The 20,887-nt window shown below is 45.2% G+C and overlaps 1 protein-coding gene across 1 annotated transcript in view; it reads right to left on the bottom strand.

Moving 5' to 3' along the window:
• mast2 (microtubule associated serine/threonine kinase 2) overlaps positions 1-20,887 on the bottom strand; it is a 125,926-nt gene that overhangs the window by 49,824 nt on the left and 55,215 nt on the right. Inside the window, 1 exon segment of the mRNA XM_026322992.1 lies at positions 2,625-2,656. Coding sequence (XP_026178777.1) covers positions 2,625-2,656 — 32 coding nt within the window.

Raw genomic sequence — 20,887 nt, 5'->3', positions numbered from 1 at the left:
CTCGGACACGTCGACTCAGGGACGTGGTCCTGACAGTCTGAGAGCATGTGGACACACAGCTGTCCTCCCTCTGTCTGTTCGTGCTGAGCCTCATGGGCTAAATGCAGCTCACATGCCAGACTGTTAATTCATCAACAATGGACGGGATCACACACGGGGACAGTGTTACGCACACACACATGCACACACACACTTCCATCACTTCAGAGGACATGACGCTGACTTATATTCTGGTTTCGCACTATAACTACACCACTATACTCACCAGACCAGTTTGCCAGACCCTTATTTCAACCTAAACACACCATGAATATTACAGTATGATTTATTTATGTGCATGTGTTTATCTGTGTGTGTGTGTGTGTGTGTGTGTGTGTGTGTGAATGAGTGTGAGGGTGACCTCCCCCACAGATTTGCCCTTAAGTTCCTTCCTTGGCCTTATTGACCATCAGAGAAATGATTGAGTCTGATTGTTTCAAATTAATCAGTGATCTGTGTCTCCAATTGAAACATGGGCCTAAAACTATTCAATATTTCAATCAATACTATATTAACAAGCTTTATTTATTATTAACTTATTAAGCTGTTTTTTACTAATGTATTGATAAGCTGTCAGTAACTGCTCTACATCTCTATATCAAGGTAGCTCAGAAGGTTGCATTCTGCAGTTTCACCACTAGATGGCGCTAAATGTTTCACATAGCACCATTATACACACTGCACCTTTAAGTACCAGTTTGAAGTACTTGAACTTAGTGTTTCACTGTTGCTACTTTTTACTCCAGTTTCTTATTTCAGACTCAAAGTTAAACAACCTCTGAAAGCCTTTAAACTACAAATGACTCTACTGCATTATGGGTACTTTTCCATGTAATTCCATTTAGCTGATATTATGTGTGTACTTTCACCCAAGTAACCTTCTGAATCCAGAACTGTTACTTAAGTGAAAGTATTTTACCAACGTGCTGCTTTTATTTCTCTCATCACTTTGGAAGCCACTGGTTCTGGAGTCAACAGTAATAATAAGTACATGCCTTCATATAATACTGAATATGGCTGTAGGATGGGTCCAGTTTTGATTACTGCTATCACAGCCTCTGACTACTGGACTAAAAATCTTAAACATCTTATTCTGGTGAGACACTGTGTCTTGTGATTGTCACCATTAGTTGGTACTTTCACTTATGAAAGACGACAGAAGGATGAAAGGGAATCAGGAAGCGAAAGAGTGAAAGAAGAAGCAGGGACGTGACAATCAGACAGGTTTGATTCGGAGCAATCAGCTCCTGATCCGAGGCAGCGCTCTGCAACACACGGCACCCACACAAACTTCCAGTCAGTGCGCACGCACACACACACACACACACACACACACACACACACACACACACACACACACGCGCGCGCGCACACGCACACGCCCCCCCGGTGCTCCTGTGCCTTTATTAAGGGGCTGATGTGTCTTCAAAGAGATATGAGGACGTATGGGAGAGATAAAAGTTTTATTGGAGGTTTGGATTGCACCGGCAAACAGAAATTTATACTTTCATTGTTTTTATGGTTATCATGGAAAATGAGTGCCCAAAGAGTCAGGATCCCAAAGGAGTCCAGCTGTTGTGAAAAGAGGAAACCTAAAAACTCAGACTGAACTAGTTTCTTAAGCTGCACTAAGGGCCCTTTGTCAGCAGGGACAGTGAATCATCTGCTCCTGTAATAACAGGTAAGGATGATTTTCCTATAGCTGTCAGTCATCCAGTGAGTACACCTGCATGTACACCTGGTAAAGATCACACGTGTGAATTTGAACATGTTATCCTGGTAAAGACATGTTTATCTGTTTTACCATGTGAAGAATTAATGATACAAACCAGGATCAAGATGAGATTTCAGCTTTCAGCAGATTAAACACAAACATAAATACCAGTAGTACCTCCAGACTGTAAAATGCAGTAATACTGTATGGCAGTGTGGTATCGCGAGTATCGCCCCTGCAGCAAACAGCTCAAAGAACTGAGCGACTGCTGCCACGGTGTTTAAGGTGGGTCAGGGAAACTCCACAGTGATGACCCCTCACCTCTAATAAGTTATGATGATCACACTGTGACGATGAACCTTATACTCCACCAGTTGGTCAGAGTGACTGTAGGTGACACTTCTGTTTCCAAACACGTCGAGCTTTTTAAACAGGACAATCAAGGACAAGTGCTAAGCAGCCAATCAGCTGCTGGGAACACACACACTGATATAAATAGGTCCGCATCCATCAGCAGGGTGCTGCTCAGCTGTTCTGTTCACACACACACACACACACACACACACACACACACACAAACACAAACACAGAGTGGCCTTTAACCTTTTACTGGAAGCTCTCTCTATATAACCTGCCATGAATTAACACCTAATACAAACCAAATAAACAGACATGGAAGACACTGTTAGCCAAGTGATATTTAAAGGACTAGTACGTGAACTTTCAGGCAAACAGCAGACACACAACCCACACCATCCTTATTCATCCTAAACGTCTCTCTGTGTTGTTCATTGCATTGCAACCTTAAAGCTTTCCAAACACAGGACAGGCCCTGACCAGACAGAAAACAAAGGGGATTGTGGGTACTTACAAACTGCCTCTCCTGGGAAGGCTCAGCTCCTTCTGAAAGAAAGAAGAGAGAGACGTTTGGGTTGATTGGATCTGTGAAAATCAATCTGATGGTTTTAACATTTTGCTTCCAACAAACCACCCGTCGTCACCAAAGGGCAGTACATCAGTTTGACCAACAGGTGCCACTGTGACATTATTCAAGTCTCACATTGTGCATATAAGCTACAAGAACAACGTGTCCTGACCTTTGAACATGCCAGGTTTTAGGCTACTAGACCTCAGTTTTAACATGAATGGTGCAGTATAATCATATGCTCTACCAAAGTAAACAAACCTGCTGCAGTAACTCATGTAAATTTAGAGTCTGAACAGAGATCAGTGTTTCCATGTATGAAAAGGTAAGTTTCTTTTGTGCACCTGTGCAGCACCTTGTCAAACCAGCCACAAGGGGGTGGAGGAGTGCTGCTTTTACTCTGACGTCTTAAAATGCTTGAACTTTGGTGAACGTGAAATGGAGCAACACAGAACTCATACAACATGTACACAACTTGTAACGGGACAGAAACTGCTGGAGAAAACACGGACAGCAGCGTCAGGCCAATAGCACTAATCAGTGTTTGTACAGGTGTGTGTGTGGGTGTGTGTGAGATGTTGAAATCTTCTGGGAGACTGTTAGAGCTCATTAAATATTTTTATAACCAATTAATCTGCTGTTTTTTTCCCCCCCGATAACGTGTGTTTGTCTCTAAAATATTTTAAAAAAGTAAAAAATGGTATTCACACTTTTCTTCTCATGTTTTGTCCAACTAATATCAAACAACGAGAAAGATAAACAGCAAAGTGTCACATTTGAGACACTGGAACCTGAACATGGTTGAAAACTGAAAGTTAAAATAGCAACAGATTTTTCTGCAGCTCTAACTGAAAATCTGCTGCGATGCTGCGTTCATGAGCACTTTTGACTGAGCGTAAAAACGACTATCTGTGAATGGAGAAGTTGCCAACAGCACGAAGCTTTCTGCTGTTCATTTATGATCATTCCTTCAACTTCTGCTGCGCTGATGTTCAGAAATCTGCCGCTCTCTTTATGACTTACAGGAACTCCCAGTTCTCAGAGCACTCAGAACCTTTTGGCTCGGCATCCAAACCTGTTGTTATCTCGCTCCGTCTGTCACAAACACTTGAACACACTCCATGTTCCGCGTGGGACGCTGTGTCATCAGAGCCAGATCAACTCCCTCCCCTCCTTATCTCTCTGCACAGATCAGCTAATGGGCATAATGGAGTTTATTTGAAGCAGTGAGTGGGTGAGTGAGTGCATGGCTGAGGTCTGCACTGTCAGCACCGTGTGCTACGATCGCATCAATCCAAATTTGATAGTTTTCATTTGGCCTCACTGGAACAGAACAACCAAAAATGACCAATTAGCTGCTGTGTGTGTGTGTGTGTGTGTGTGTGTGTGTGTGTGTGTAGTTCCTGTCAGTCAGACTGGAACCAGTGATTCTATTTGCCCTGTGAACAGATGTTGTCCAGACCCAGAGAGACGGGAAAGGGTTTAGGCATGACGAGGGGGGGGGCCTCTGCAGATTTACTGTAAAAACTGCTCAGAGGTGACCAGCGCTGGAGGTACGACACTAGGTGGAAAAAGAGGTGGGAGATGCATAATCTCTAGATGCTCTTGATGTGCATTATGGGAAATGTAGGCTACAGTGCTTTTGGAGCTTGTGGGTATTATTATTTTTGTTATTATTTTTACATGTTGTGAAACATCTGGAGGGGATCAGACTGGAATGAAGATCAATGCCGACACATAAATGCTGGTTTATAAATAGTAATTAAATAGGGGGAGAGAATATCGTTCAGTTCGTGCAGTGAGAAATTAAAAAATGCAACTTTACAGGCTCTTTAAGCTTTTTCCTTCCAGCCTCCTAAACTGTCCCTCATTACCTGTGCCCCCCCCCCACATCTTATGAACAGTGAGTGAACAGAAGAAAAATATTCAGAAAGGACTGGAGACGGGGGGAGAAACAGTGTGTTTAAGTACGTTATGGTCTTAGCATCCCTCTGCCCACACTAAAGTGTACGATGTGAAATGATGCTCATCTGAAACCCTCATCTGTCAGTTTATTGCATTACACTGTCTTTGTGTGTGTGTGTGTGTGTGTGTGTGGTGCACACATTTATCCGAAACCTGAGGGAGGATGTTCACCCTAAAGCCACCCTGCAAAAATAACCCAAGAGGGGGGAAAAAAGCTAATGCCCACTATAAAAACACTCATATACACAGCAGCCTGATCATGTTCAACAAACCAAGCGGACACAACGCGGACTGTGATGAAATTATCCCCAGTGACGGCAAGGATAAGAGGAGCACACAAAGCCTGGAGCAATCTACCCGAGGTAATACAGGCATCGATAAAAGGCTTTATGGCCGAGAGAGACATGGTGGGGGGGGGGGGCGTAATGTAATTAGGGAGATGGAGTGGGAGAGGAGAGAGGTAAAGAGATGGAGGCTAAAAGGTATTAGCTCTGTCTAAACATGTAAAGATGTCAGAGCGTGTTGGTCAAAGACCAGTGAGCTCGTTCGGTGCCGGTACACAGTCACAGTCGGATTTCTGCAGGGAGGGGCTGAAACCTGGTCTCTGTGATCCCGATATAGGGTGAGAAAATCCTGAATTGCTGCCTCCCTGACACTGCTGACTTTAAAAATATATTTGCATGTCTAATTTCAAATTAAAAACCGTGGTCTGTCGGGGCTCATCACACACACACACACACACACACACACACACACACACACACACACACACACACACCACAGAAACTCTCCTCCCGTTTACCAGCAGACACAAACACACTCAGCAGCATTTATCCAAGAAATGTGCCTTTAGGACTGGGGGCCACATGAGAACAGATGAGCGTGTGAACAACTGCCAGTGTGAGAATGTCTGTAAAATGCTTGTCTAGCAATCCATATGCAGAGTGTGTTGGTGTGCGCATTGAGCTGTTCCACCCAAGGGCCCAATCATAATAACATGTTTTAGTCGAACTAAAAACATGCAATTAACAGGAGGATGCACGGGAGCCGAGCTCCACCGGAGACAATTAGAGCTGCAGCAGCAGCCGGCAGCCAGAATTCATTACCAACACTGTGAATATTGATGAGAAAACAGTGACAACAAAGACACTCCACGACACACACAGCGCATCAGTACGACACACGGGGCACAAGGTGAGGAAAACACTAATAAACACAGATATTCGGTGTATAAACTGTCCAGCACACGGACACGTGTTACATCAGGATCAGATCGGTGATCAACGTCACGCCACTCTTTAATTCAGCTCAGCTCCTGAGGAGAAACTGACCCTGTTTGACCTGAGAAAACAGCGTTTGGAAATAAATCGCAGAATCACACTGGCCCAAGCTCCCAAGAAGGATTTGCCAGGATGTAAATTAATACAAAATCCCACACAGAGCAGCAGCACAGGGGCATATTTTTAGAAAAATCAGCAGAGTTGGAGACTTGAGACTGATTGGTTAAAGGAACCTGTATTGCTCAGTAGGCTGGTACAGTGGAACCACAGTCAGATTAGTCTGGATCGCTGGAACGTCCAGTGATAATGTGGTGAAACAAGTGAATAATCTGAACATGCAGAAAACTATAAAACGTTATCACCACTGGTTCTCAGATGACATCTGACTGGGCATATTACAGTGAATGATTTAAAGCAGTTTAATCTACACTGAGCCAATGTGCTCATAAAACATGCTAATTTAATTTTTATTGCAAAATAAAACAGTGTTTTGCTTCATATGCGAAGCCCCCTGCACATTTAGTCCTTATGCTTCCACTGTGTGATGTGCAGCACCATGCAGCAGCACTGCCAGCCTACTTACTGAGCAAACAATTAAAGGCTGGTCGTTAAATGCATTTAATTAGCTTTTAAGAGCAGAATAAAAAACCATAAGGGGCGAAATAACTAACAGCTCACATTGTGCATCTTTACAGCACCGACTCCATCACACTCACCCCTGTGCTGCTGGAGTTTCTCCTCTCATTCACTAATTATTTTCACTCTCACATATTATGCAGGTTTTCTGTAAAAGCGGTCAGTTGGAGCTGGTTTGCTTCCACAACACTGTGAATGAGCAATTACCACAACACGGCAGCTGAGTATTGGCTTCAAAATTGAACTACATGGCACAGCTTTTGATACAGAGCCACAAATCTATGTATCTCAGGGTCATTAGTGCAGGAGACAATAACCCCGCTCTGCACATCAGCAGCGACATGATGAACGGCAGCTGTAGAGCGGGCAGGTCATGTGACAGCAGCACAACACGCTAACGTGGCCGTGAAGTGAAAAACATCCTTTGACACAAAGCTGCTCAGAGCGAACGAGCTGATTGAGGACACGAGCTGAGTCCTAATGAAAGCTCTGCTGCTGCATAACAGCCACCAGGAGAGACTCTCCACCACTGAGAGAGGCCCACTGGGACCAGTCAGGCCTCTAATGGGGGGCGGGGTGTACATGTGTCTGTCTTTTACTGTGTGTATGAATTTTGGATAGGGAGGGTGGGTGTGTGTGTGTCTAAGAGCATAATAACTCACCTGGGCCACACACTGACACATTAACACAACTAATCTCCATTACTGGGTAGGGAAAGTGGTGTGTGTGTGTGTGTGTGTGTGTGTGTGTGTGTGTGTGTGTGTGCGTGCGTCACTGGGGGGATGATGTCCATTTGGTTTGAGTTTTAATCTTCCAAATGAGCAGATATAACTCATTGAACACTAATGCCACTAACAGCCAATTATTGAGTGTGTTCACTCAGCAGGAATGTGTGTGTGTGTCTGTGTGTATGTGCGGACGAAAGAAGGGGAACATGCGTGTGTGTGCGTGTGTGTGTGTGCCATTAAAGTCGGACTGGGTGCAGCTGTGACTCACCAACTTTAAAGCTTTTAGGTGCCATCGTGTTGGGAAAGGGGGGATGAGCTAAATTAAAGGCAGACAATCGTCTTTTTAATCTGTGCTGAAGACAAACGTCACTAAACCTTCAGCTTAGAGACGCTGACCAGACCTTTGTCTGTAGGATCTAGTCATCTTAATACTTTCCAGATGAAATCATAAAAAAAAATAACAATGATCAATAGAAAATAATTGCAACTCAGTAGTGATAATATCCAGAACACAGTAACACTGGTGCCAGACGAACAGAGTCAATACAAGGAACAGACAAATGTTATTACGCACCACAGAGGAGAAAAACTGAAATGGGTCGACTGACGTTTATCTACAGGACAATGAAACAACAGAAATCAATGCAGTGACATATGGCAAAGGCTGAGAATTGATGAGTGATTGATTGGAAGGTTTCATTATAACTGTCAATGTCTGTTTTATTGAACTGTTACATAAAGAAAACTGGGAAAGTTGTATTTAAAAGGAGTTGCAGTATATTGAACATGTTGACGTTTGTCTTTGAGGTTCATGTGAGTTAAAGCAGCTTTCACTTCTCCATCTGCTGTTCGTCTACAGCTGCATCATTCACTCATCAGACCAGTCCATGGCCACTTCATGTGTCGCTGCAGGACGTCTCACACGCAGCTGTGGCGTCTCAAACGGACAAACGGATATCCAGAAGTGCACAATTACCCCCCCAAACACACACACACACACACACACACACACACACACACAGCTGAAAGGAGCTAATCTGGGCTCATTAGCTTGTCTATCATGAGTTCCAGCAGGCCGACACTTCCTCTAGCGGGATGCTAGCACCTCTATCAGCGCCAGCAGAGAAAAAAACCTAATCCTAATTGGAATTTTCACTTTCAAATGAAATCTGCAACCAGCGCCTCGCTGACGGGTTTATCTGCAGATAACACAGAGGGAGTGGCAGGGTGGAGGCGACAGAGATGGATGGAGAGTCAGACTGGATTTGAAAAGACAACAATTAAAACAAAGAGCTGTCTGAGCTGAACTCATCCCCACTGGGTGAGAGAGAGGGGCACCCTGCTGCACAATACTGAAAAGTCTGCCAATATCCAATAACTGATCAATCCCAATAGTCGTTTAGGTTGATGCAGTTACCAATAAAGACATCTGAAATATCTCTGGGGCAGCATGGTGCCTGAGTGGTTAGCACTGTTGCCTCACAGCAAGAAGGTTCCTGGTTTGAAACCCATCAGGGGCCTTTCTGTGTGGAGTCTGCGTGTTCTCCCTGTGCTTGTGTGGGTTTTCTCCAGGTACTCTGGTTTCCTCCCACAGTCCAAAAACATGTATGTCAGGTTGATTGGTGACTCTAAATTGCCCATAGGAGTGAGTGTGAGTGTGTGAGGTTGTTTGTCTCTATGTGGCCCTGTGATGGACTGGGGACCTGTCCAGGGTGGACCCCTGCCTTTCACCCAAAGAGAGCTGGGATAGGCTCCAGCAGGTCCCTGGGACCCTGGTTAGGACTAAGGGGGTCTAGATGATGGATGGAGGATGAAATATCTTTTACAGGTAAACACGTGTGTGTAGCTGAACTGTCTTTCTGCAGCGTGTCAGTCCGTCACAGCTTCACAGCACAAAGACAATCTGTGACAGTCACTGTGCTGTAATGTGTGAACATCTGTTGCATTAGAGGTCAAGTTAAAGTAAAAGATGGGTGAGGATGAGGACTATTATCCAAGCTGTGTGCTGTGAAAACAAAGAACTCAACCTTCTGCCTGGCACCAGATGTTCAGGGTGGGAAAGGACTAATTATACAGTCTGCTGAGAACTTACGGTACGGACGTGTAAACTGTGGTAAGAAGCTATAAATGAAGAGATAAGTGAGCTGAGTGTATTCAAGCTTTTCAACAACCTGTCCGTTCACCTGAACAGTCCTGTTGCTTCCCGACTGAGCGCCTGTGTCAGGATTTGCTGTGCACGTCGTTGGGACCACTGGGGGCCGACAAAACTACAAAAATAAAGCCTGCTCAGGCTAAGATCTGCTGCACTTCGTCAGCTTGTTTGGGAGAACAGAACAAACACACAGACGCACACAGGCTGCAGCTTCATAAACATGAGAAAGAGGTGAAGCTGCCTCACTGTGATGTGTGTGACCCAGATTTCAGCGGCGCTCTCAGACTCCGGCGCCGACTGTGGCACACCCCTCTGCTGTTAAGAATTCATGAAGGCAGCAGGCTGTGTTCGGATGTTACAGAACACTGTGATGTCCATGTATGGAAAGAAATGAAGTAATTTTCTGCTCCTTTGTGTCGCTCTCCCTCCGGTCTGCCCTCCCTCGCTTCGCAGTATCAGTTTATTATCAGGAAACCGCTCCGCCTGTCATCCCAGCTCCATTCAGCTGCAAACTGCTTCAATTTGCACCTTTCTGCTACAAACCCCATCTTGTCTGTCGGGCTACTATACGCCCCCCACCACCCAGAGCAGGATCTAACAAAGACAATGCAAACAGCCACACTCCTGCCGAGTAGATCCACACCAATACCAACAGCAGCTGCTGTTATTTCTTCCTTCGAACACAACCACACATGAACAGGTCTTCTCTTCTGAACATATTTTACTGTGTGAGTGTATTACAGGAGAAGAACAGCACCTCTCTCAGAACGATCACAACATCTAAATTAAATCTTAGTGAAATGTGACATTAAACCTGCAATAAATTATTTTTCTGACAACGTCTGGGCAGTGCAGCCAAGTGGTGAACACCGACACTGACATACAGGATCTTCAGCTTTACAGTCCAAATGTTGAACTTGGTAACAACAGTTATTTCCACGCACAGCATTCAGAGAGCAACCTCATTCATGTATACTGGTGTCAGCCCAGTGTTCCCTCAGTCTGAGCTCTGGGTTTGGTCTCCACCACCTGCTGAGGGAAACCTCTGGCTCTTTAGCTGCTAAATGCTCAACTATGTTCACCAGCTAGTCTCTGACCGTGTCTGTCTGCTGTTTGCTGCTGAGCCGGTAGAGGACTGTGGCTTTTTACAGCTTTAAACAACACTGAGAGTAACTCAAACAGTAAAGTTCTGCTTCCTCTGCTCATAGTTTTGCTGCTGCCTCAGAAACACTTTTAGCTGCCTCAGTAACTTTTCTAATGTCTACACCACTTCCAACCTAACACACATCTTTCAAATCAAATTCAGATTTTCATAAGAACAGCAGGCGAGAGAGTAAAACGTAAAGTGTGAGGGGAGAAAAAGCAGAAAACTTTCTGTAATGGGATTAAGAAATGAGAGTGCAGAGGAAGACTGATGATTACACGGTGAGATGAGAGTGGAAAAGAGACAAAGAGGAGTTTGAGCGACAGTTAAAGAGGGCGCTGACTCCCCGGGGGGAGCGTGGCGAGGAGAAAGAGTGACATGTGATCTGTGTGGATGTGAGGACCCTTTCAATGCTTCCAACCTGCTCGTCTTCATTGTTCGAGCTGATCTGCTTACAGTGGGTGAGGGTTCAGTGACGGCTGGGTAACCTTGAAAATTACAGATGAGGGGGAAGATAGGAAAGCAGCAGAAGAATCTGGGTTGGAGGAGCAGCAGGAAGTCCCTGAGGACTGAGGCAATTATCATCATCATCAGTGAGACAAACCGTTCTGATTTTAATTCTTCTTTAAATCAGGGCAGTCAGAGTAAAAATCCAATTAACATGTTCCCTGCTTCCTGCGGAGCAGCTGGAACCAGGGACCCGGTCGAGGTGGTCCACTCAACTTCCCAACTGGGTAACAACATCTGAGACCAAACTGCTGCCGTCAGCTGAGTTTCTGAGTAAACTCCAAAGAGCTGAAAGTGCTGAACAGCAAGACACATCTCTGAGATGGTCCAGGGCAGTCAGGTTATGGGGGGCAACACAGACTAAACCACAACCACAAAACCACAACCTGTAGCTCAGAGACTAACCCATTATTCCCACCAGGAACGGCTGTGTCATGTTCACCATCACCATCACTCAGTGCTTGTGTTTCCACCAGGTTCATGTTTCAGAAGCTGCTCGCCAGAAGAAATAATTTATGCAATAGCCTTGGAGGCAGCTATAGACCATAACGTGAAGGTAAGTAAATGAAAACGCTGTAAAAAGTTGGTGTGGAGCTTTGTGAATATGCTGCGAATCAAACGAGCAATTGGTTTTTTGTTGCTCTCTATGCCAAATAAATAAATAACAGCTATCAAACAGACGCTGTGTGTGGTGGTGTTGAGATAAAGCCTGGGGGCTGTGTGTGTGTGTGTGTGTGTGTGTGTGTGTGTGTGTGTGTGTGTGTGTGTGTGTGTGTGTGTGAAGACTGGGGGCGTCTAGACATTCAATTTCACACTCTCTGAAGTTTGCTGCCCGCTGGCCAAATGCAGCCGTGTGGATGAGCTGAACATGAGGAGACAACAGGAAGGAAAGAAGGGATGTTTTGTTTTTCCCCTTTCATCTTTCACTTTTCCAGCAAACAACAGTTCCCAGTCCCCTGTGGTATTGTGGGGACCAGGGTTAGGTATCTTCAAGCAGACCAGACCATGTTAGCTGGCACCATCACCAGAGGATAAGTGGGACGTATTTTATCACCGATACTAAATATTATTTTTATTATTTAACAGGGATTATTAGGTTTACAGGTCATAACAAAGCAACTTGTGGGTAAACGTCCTGATGGACCAGTGGTTAAGACTTGTTGCAAAATAGGAACCTTCCCAGTCTGATTCCAGTGACCTCTGAACCCATCTGTCTCCTCATGTTTGATGCGTGATGTAAAACTACATGGTGAGAAGGACAGAAACATACTTGGACATGTAGGTAGAGACGTGGTGATGTTAGGGATGGCACCAAACTGCCCTTAAACACTGCTACTCCACCTGACATATAAAAAAACTACTTCCAGGTCAAGTCTTCACCAGTGAAACCATTACACCAGCACACTATATTTTGCACTTGATGCCTCTCTCCAGTTTGCTGTCTCGTTCTCTCACATGGTGGATGCTGCACGTTGTGTGTGTGTGTGTGTTTGTGAGCTCTGCGGGTCCCGCCGACCAGCTGGCTGACGTGCTCCTATGGTTACAGGTCAGAATCTCTGTTTCAGGGGATGAGCTCATATTATTCTCGCACAGGTCGCCGTGGCTACCGGATGAGCTCATAGCCGGCTTTTAATTGGCTAATCCAGTCTGCTGGCGTGAGACGACAAGAGGCGCGGGAAGAGTGTGCGGCTTTCAGGAAAGCAAGGCAGGGAGAGAAAGTGTGTTAGTGAGTAAAGCAGCACAAGAGACGCTAAGAGAAAGAGAGAAGAGCCTGAATCAGAACCAACTGCAGAACTTCTGTTCCCACCTTCTCAGTCCCTCAGTCCCTCCATCCTTCACGTCTATTTCTGGAACAAACAAAAGGCCGAGCCAGCAGCCAAAGTCCGCCTAAACCCTCTAAGCTGTGTTTAACCTGTTCCTGGGGCTGAGTGTGGATTTACAGTAGCTGCTAACTCGACATCAACATGACCCCGAGGGGACTCTATCAGAGCACAGATCCAGATACAACGCCTCTGCAGTTCCACAGCTTTGAAGTAGTTTTAGATTTACATTTACAGATCTCAAATAAGGCACTGAATCAACCCTTGATCAATAATTAAATAAGGGCAGCAACTAACGATTGTTTTGGTACTTGTTTATCTCTGGATTGGCTAGAAAATGAATTTACAACAACATCAAACAAAGTAAGTCCTTGCGGTTGGAAAGGTTGGTAGATGGGAGAGAATGAGTCTGTGTCTGACTGACAGTTCAGCAGCAAGTCAGTGTAACAATGCCACAAACTTCCACCCATTCTCATTCCCCGGCCACCCACGCACACACATCCCCGCATTCGGCAATATTCTCGGACAATAAGCCCCTGTGTGGTGTCATGGCTGCCGCGTGAGTCCTGGCTCCGCCCACACTCCAGAAGAAAGGCATTACACTGGCGATGAGACGCTTCCAGGTCAGATGTTTAAGTTAGGAAACGCTTCCCCTGACAAGCTGCTGCTGTCAGTCCAGCTGATCTGATTGGCCACAAACACCGGGGTGCATCTGCTGGGCTGACGTAATGCACCATGGGTAATTAATTACCAGATTTGTTGTGCAATCCCAAACTGTGGGAACAAAAGGACATTTCATGGAGGATAAAAAAACAGCACAGTCAGACTCACGCTTCTATCAGGAAGCAGGGCTGGAGAAAAAATTTGCCACCCTGACGTCCAAGCACAGGTCAGCATCTGCTACAGGAACACAAAAACCTGCCAAACATAGCTGAAAATGAACGTAATGACTGCTGTTCAGGCCGGGGAACAAACAAAGGAGATCTGTGCTGTCTGCTCTGTTTTCATCTTTCAGCAGTGAGATTATTGTGAGTGACTATAATAAACCAAACAGCGCCGTGCCTCCATCTCTCCCTGTCATTCCCTTGAACTTCGACACCAGGATGGCAGAGGCTCGCCACCCTCCAGGCTTCAGCTTTTGTCATGTGGAGAGATGTGTGCCCGCAGGACAGCAGATAAAAGGAGGAGGAAGGGGAGGAGGAGGAGGAGGAGGAGGAGAGAAAAAGCAGGATGTTTCTTTTCATGCAGGGAAGGGTCTGGGGGTCAACTCAGAAAAGAAGCAGACAGAGCTGCATGTATTAAAACTATAATGTAGGGTGAAGGCTCTTCAACTGATACTACATGTTCATACAATTATCAATACCATTCATTTTTTATTTGTATACAATATGAGATATACAGAGAATCCTCATCAATGTTTTCAAAGCCAAAGTACTAGTCTTGTCCCAACTATATACTGAAACCCACTGATCTGTGTTAAAACCCTGTGTCCTCCAGTGCCCAGTACTGGAGCAGTCTCTACAGAACTGAAACCTCTGGAACACGTGTCTAACTTCAGTTTAGACAGAACACCGGGTCCTGGACATCATGATACTAATCAACACACAAGAAGAACCGTGTTTATTTGTCATCTGAATCAGGGTTAGTCACAGCAGAGAGCACAGTCTCAACAGAGACAAATCCCCCGAATTATTCAGGGTAAATCCATTTAATTTGATACGGTTATTTTAATTTGTGGAAATGTGGCTCCATCACCGATCACTGCAGCATTAAACACTCTTTCACTCCTGCCTTCCTCTGTAAGTCTGCTTTATTGATAGACTAACAGGAAGCTGGCACAAATGACCTGCATTTTTCTTGCTGCACACATAGCCCATTAATAGCCCTCTGCACTGCCTGATAGTGCTGAGCAGCCATAGTGGCTGATTTTCTGGGCTTCTGATAAGCAGCAGCTGCAGTGATTTCAGCAGTACAGAGGACTGGGTCACAAGTTATTGCTCTGCTTAATAGGAGCAGAGTATTGATTCACCACAGAGAGCAGAGAAACACAAGGATAAAAGCTCCAGAGAGGGAACATCAACAGCTGGAGGGAACAAGATGTTACACTTTTCCTCAGTGTAACTCCAGTGTAAAGCCAAACAAACAAGGAAACACATCTGCAAGGAAGGAACCCAAGATTCAGGATTCTCATCCCCTCAAAATGATGCTACAGTGAACCAGGACATCTAATTTGTAGATCTGTTTCTTACATTGTCAGAACCAGGCGCTAAGATGTAAACAGGTGGACACCATTTCACATCTGAAATGACCCTAAATGTCCTGAGTCTTACCTGCCCGAGCTCTGAGGCCGCCTCGTTGGTCTCCTTGATAATATTCAGCCTTAAACCGTACCAGGTGACCGACCGCCTGCAGGCCAGAGACCTCCTGTCTTTGTCTACTTCGTCACTGGTCTGCAAAACCCGTGGACACGCCATCGCAAGCACAAATACCCTCAGATGAGCTCCGACAGGACTGTGGTCCATTCCCAGCGAACCCAAGACTTTTAATTATTCCTAATCCATAAAGGAGATTGGCCTGTTTGCTTTTAATTGGTTGGATTTTACTGTCCATTAGTCCCACCTATCATAAATCCCTGAACCCATTTTTATTTGACACTGTTTCCCTGCCAAAACACGATTAGCCTGAGAGCTTTTGCAGGGCCTGTGAGCAGCTGTGGTGTTCAGGGGTTAAAGCCCAAGAAGGAAAAGTGAAATTTAGTTCTTTCCCTCACAGCCTGGGCACCTCAGGGTGATCAATATTTCACAAGGCGGAGAGCGAGAGAGCTGTACACTCGGTCGGCCGTGGCCAGAGGAGGAGGAGGTGGGAACGAATGGAATCTCTCCATCATCCTGAGAGCCTCTGCCTCCACAGGGCACCATTATAGCTTACAGCCAATATGCTGTATGATTCAAAAAGAGCAGGGAAAAGGTTCGAGATCAATAGAAAGAAACAAGTCAGAGAGAAAATTAATGATGTTAATGAGCAAAACACGCTCTGACTGACCAGACCGAACACTTCTATGAGCGGTGGCTTATTACTGAATCACCTACATGAGCCTCTAAAGTCCTGTTCTCCACACAGGCTGCCACAGTGTTGGTCAGCTGCTTGTTACATCCAACCAACCATCCAAACCCAGAAGATGTGGAGTTTCGAAGTGTGAGAAGTTGTTCCAGCCGTAATAGTCTGGTTCATGTATTCACTGACAATGTTATGTGACTAACAGTCAAGTTCCTCAAGATGAACTGAAAACTGCCAGTTGACTCATCAGTACAAACAACAGCTGTGCTGGAAAATATCTGGTTCTTTGAGGGAAGGAGAGAACTCAACAACGACTCCCTGGTGCATTTTAAGGAGAGACGGCCAATCACAGAGCTTAAAATCCTGTGGTGTGATCCAATCGCAGAGCAATGTGATCAAACATTCAGCAGTTTACGTCAATTCACTTCCACATTCGGGGTCGGTTTAGGATGAACACAGTGATTCTGCTGCAGCGCTCTGTTTCTCACCACAGCTCTGCCTGGCCTCTTCTCCATAACAGCTATAGCTAAGGCTCATGGGAACTGTTGTATTTAGAGCTATTCACCAAACAACACAGAGTGAAAAAAGCTAAGTCCTCAGATTCAAAGCTGAAAGAATCAATTTTAGACCAATTTAGTGTTAATTGATGAAAGAAAACATGAAAGTCAGAGACGTTTCCAGAGATTGTCTCAGTGTTTGTCTTCTTCTTTAAAACAGAAGATGTTAAGCCTTGTTCTCCCAGTGGGCGTCTGTCAGTGCTGATCACACACAAACTTCACTCTGGGCTCTGTGTTCTGGTCCGCTGGCTGCTTAACGAGCAGCACCAACAGAAATGACTCACCTTCTAATTTCTGCTTAAACTTCTCACTTCTAAAAACATAACTGCAAAACATCGTATTTTGGCAGGTAGTCACACAGACACTTTCGGTTTTATCTGTTCAGAGATGTACACCAACACAATAACCCACAGAACATAATATCGACTGTTTTCAAAGAGACTCCTTAACGCAGAGGAAACCGTCTCTAAAGACTAAAGCTTCAGCAAACCTGCTTGTGTTTCATTTCCATGAAATCTGAGCGAGCAGACGTGGAGCGGAGAGTATGCCAATGAAGAATTGTCTCTAAATCCATGTGACAGCAATTTGGGATGGAAGCAGATGCCACCTGATAGGAGCTGATCACATGTGTGCGGCTGCAGACAAGCTGATGTCAGCACAGATTTAATACTGAGGCAGGAGCGGACAGGGTTTGGTTTGTGCTGCAGGAGCAGTGAATGGCAGCACTAACCCGGTCTGACACGCTACAAACACAGTCACACACATACATACAGCATGCATGCATAAAGGGGGGCACACCAGAGTTTAGGATCCCGGCACCTTGGCAGGCACCGTCAGGTACCAGCCACATCAAGCTTGTGATATTACTTAATTCTTCTAGCGTGCTGTATGCGCTGTACGTCCTGTTGTCACACACAGCTCTGTGCACATGCTCAGAAATTCATCACCTGATGCGATTAGCCCATGACCAGCGGGGGCAGTGTGTGAGGAAACATGAAGAAGGCTGTGTGCGTCGAGTAAAGAGCTGAAATATGGCACCTTACACCTCCATTCTGTAGTTAAACCTAAACAGTTAGACCTCAGCCATCAAACACGAGCCCAGCCAGCACAGACACTTAAACAAACAGCTGTTGTAATGACGCCTGTATTCAAAGGGCAGTTTTATGGCTTTGTCCTTTTCAGTCACTTGTGTTTTACTGAGGAGACAACAGCCTGGAGCCAGCTATGTGTCCCTCCTCACATCCTGTAAATGAAACGACTGAACTACAAATAGAAAACACTGACCCCGTAACTCCAGTAACATGGCCCAGAAGCTAAACAAAGACACTATCTGTTTGACCTTTGACCCTCACTGTATTTCCTCGTTTCCATCTCTCACCGCAGAGGTCAAGTGGTGGAGTTCAGCTCGATGTTTGGTCTTTAAACACCAAGCTGCCTCACGGCCTCCGTCTTCTTCAGCCCATCAGGCAGGCGGACGGAGTCGTGATGGAGCGGTGACCTCTGACCCCAGACTAAATGCTCTCTGACCACAGAGCCAATAACCTGACGGACTTTCAAGGAGACACAAACGCAGCTGCTGCTTTCACTTTCTCTCATGGAAGGATTTTCTGTGTTGTCTGCCACTGTAATTGATATCTTTGGATTACAGACTCTTGTGAAGAGAATCTAGAGTATTCTTAATCTGACATGTAATCAATTAACTGATTAATAGGTACCAATACAACATGATACTGATAGAACCAAGATTCAAAATATGATATCTGAGAGGATGAATGCATTTTATATGAGAAATGATCTAATCATTTAATACAACTGTTGCAATGTGTTTCCTGCTAATAATCAATCAATCAGTCAATCATATAGGTTTGAAAGCTGATATCTGTGCAGCTCAGAAGCTGAATCCTCTCACTTCTAACGAGCCCCCTGATCTTTGCTTTAGTGCCATCATTAAACTCCACCAACACTTTGATGGATGAGAACTTCTCTTAACTGCTGGTCCAATGTGTGAGAAAGCTGCTGCAGATATTTATGGACTCCAGATGAGTTAGTTGACCCCCTGACCTTTGGGTCAAAATTCCCACCAGAAATATAACCATCGAAAAGGCCATGGAATTTCATGATCACATTTCTGCTCCCCAGACGATAAAATCAGTTTAACAACGCCATGGCAGCTCCTCTAGCACCAGTCGGGACAAAATTTGACATTTCAGCTCCGTCACTGGGAAGGCTGAATTACCAGTACGCAGTCTGTCCAACACTGATGGGCTGATGGGAACACTCCAGCCTGTAGGGGCTGAGGTTGCGGACTGGTGGTCGTGTTCTTAATCCGTCCAGCCACAAAAAAAGGTAAACAACAACAAAACACAGCAGAGACATCCGCCCAACAAACAAACACACTGAGCCAGGCAGAACTGCTGTGTGCAGACAAACAGACGGGCAGTTGTCAATCAATGTCTCAGTTTGTCTACTTGGCAGCGAGGGCCTCTCCAGTCTGCTGAGTCCACAAAGGCTTCTGTTAGTTCCCCTACTGCATGACAGACATACGACTGTATGTTAGCATGTTTGCACTAAACCCTTTAGGGGTCACTGAGAACTGAATACATCCGCACATTTTCTACTCAGACGAAAATCTATGTTCCTGTCAAGTGATATGAAGGACTGAGATCATTGTTGTCATTAAAACAGGTAGTCAATCTGATGAATAAGCAAATTGACGTGCTGGCTGTGGAGTGGAAGGACAGCAGCATGAAATCACGCACGGTAAGACCTGTATCTGAGATAGAACAGGTGCACCGAAGTCCTGGAATCTGAACTTAAGCTCAGCAAATCCAGGTCATCTCTCCCTGCCTGCCATCCTCATTTGATGCCTATTTCCTCCCCACACAAAGCTGCTTCACTGCACCTTTAACAGTCAGCAGAGAACACAGCGTCTCAGTGTGTTTGCATCCTGGTTTCTCCTGGTGGCCTCAGAAACTGGGGGAACATGGTTATCTGAGGATAAATGCTAAAATTGACTCAAATGTACGTATCTCTCCCCACCCAGTCTCAGGGGTGGCTGATGGCGTTGATGGGGAGTAGAACTGTGTTTGCTGACTCAGGATTACTAAAGCATCTCTAATTACAGCCCTGAAAGAGCCCCGGGAGCGGGAAAGCAGGGTGACAACATTTAAAAAGTGCATCTGCAGAAATACTGATTAATACTACAGGCTGGTTTTGTCAACAAAGACTGGTCTAATTATTATTCAAAAGAATCAGAACATAGTAAAAACAAATAAAGTATATGAATAGCCCAAAGTGATGTCTCTGTGGTGTCTTTGAACGTTTATTACAATTGTGAGTCTGACTATATTCAACCTAAAACAAGTGAGTTTTCCCACGACTACGGTGAATTTTCTTACCATACAACTGTTTAAATGACTTAAAGGTCAGAAACCACATGAATCTGATCTCAAACAACAAGAAAAGAAGCTAAAGATGGTATAACACAGGTATATTACTTTACACCTGTTACCTGACTTGTGAATGATCTGAGAGAGAAACTGGATAGGCCTGGTCATGTGATGTGACGGTGCTGGAAATGTAACAGGGCAAAAGTCTGATTGTTTTCCTGCTCCTGTTCTGTTCTGTTCTGAGGACCAAACTGGTTCTTACCTGGAGTCCCCTGCGCCTCAAGATACTCGAGTCATCCATGATTCTGCGAGCTCAGGTAGGTTTTGCTTTTTGGTTTCTGTTTTCGAAGACACGAGGTTCAGGCACTTTCTAGTCCTTCTACGTGGAGGAAGTTACATCACAGCCTCCTCCTTTCTTTGTCCATCAACTGTCAACACATGTCGATGTCATCCACAATCACACAGATACTTCTCCAATCCTTCACCGAGCACTTCTTTCTTTTCCTGGTCTATATAAACCTCTAATCTTCAAATGAATCTCTAGCAGTGAAGACCTGGTTTGGCTTTGAAGAACATTCCTCTATATACTTGTCACAATAAGCAGGAGTTGGTGGGTTAAAGAACAGTTCTGGGGTGTTTCATTTGGCCACGTCTGTATCGCTTCAACAAAGAAGAAGGTAGGAGGTGAAACAGAAAAAAGTGGTGCAGTCTATAGTTTGGGCTCTGGCTCAGAGCTTCATCTCCTTTGTTCAGCTCGATGCAGAGGAAGGTGCAGTCTGGAGCTAAGGATCATCAGCAGAGCAGGTGTCGTTCCTGCCCTCGGCCTCCTTCGGCTGCTCCTCCATTCATCCGTTCAGAGCTGGACAAACCTCGCTCTCATACAGAGGCCGAGTACACTCAACTCTATTTTTTAGGCCTCTGTTTCCCCTCCGCCTCCCACCCTTAAGGCACTAGTCCAGAGGAGACTCTCTCAA

The sequence above is a fragment of the Mastacembelus armatus genome, chromosome 4 (assembly GCF_900324485.2).
Source record: "Mastacembelus armatus chromosome 4, fMasArm1.2, whole genome shotgun sequence".
NCBI classification, from domain to species: domain Eukaryota; kingdom Metazoa; phylum Chordata; class Actinopteri; order Synbranchiformes; family Mastacembelidae; genus Mastacembelus; species Mastacembelus armatus.
This window is presented reverse-complemented; position numbering and strand designations above follow the sequence as displayed.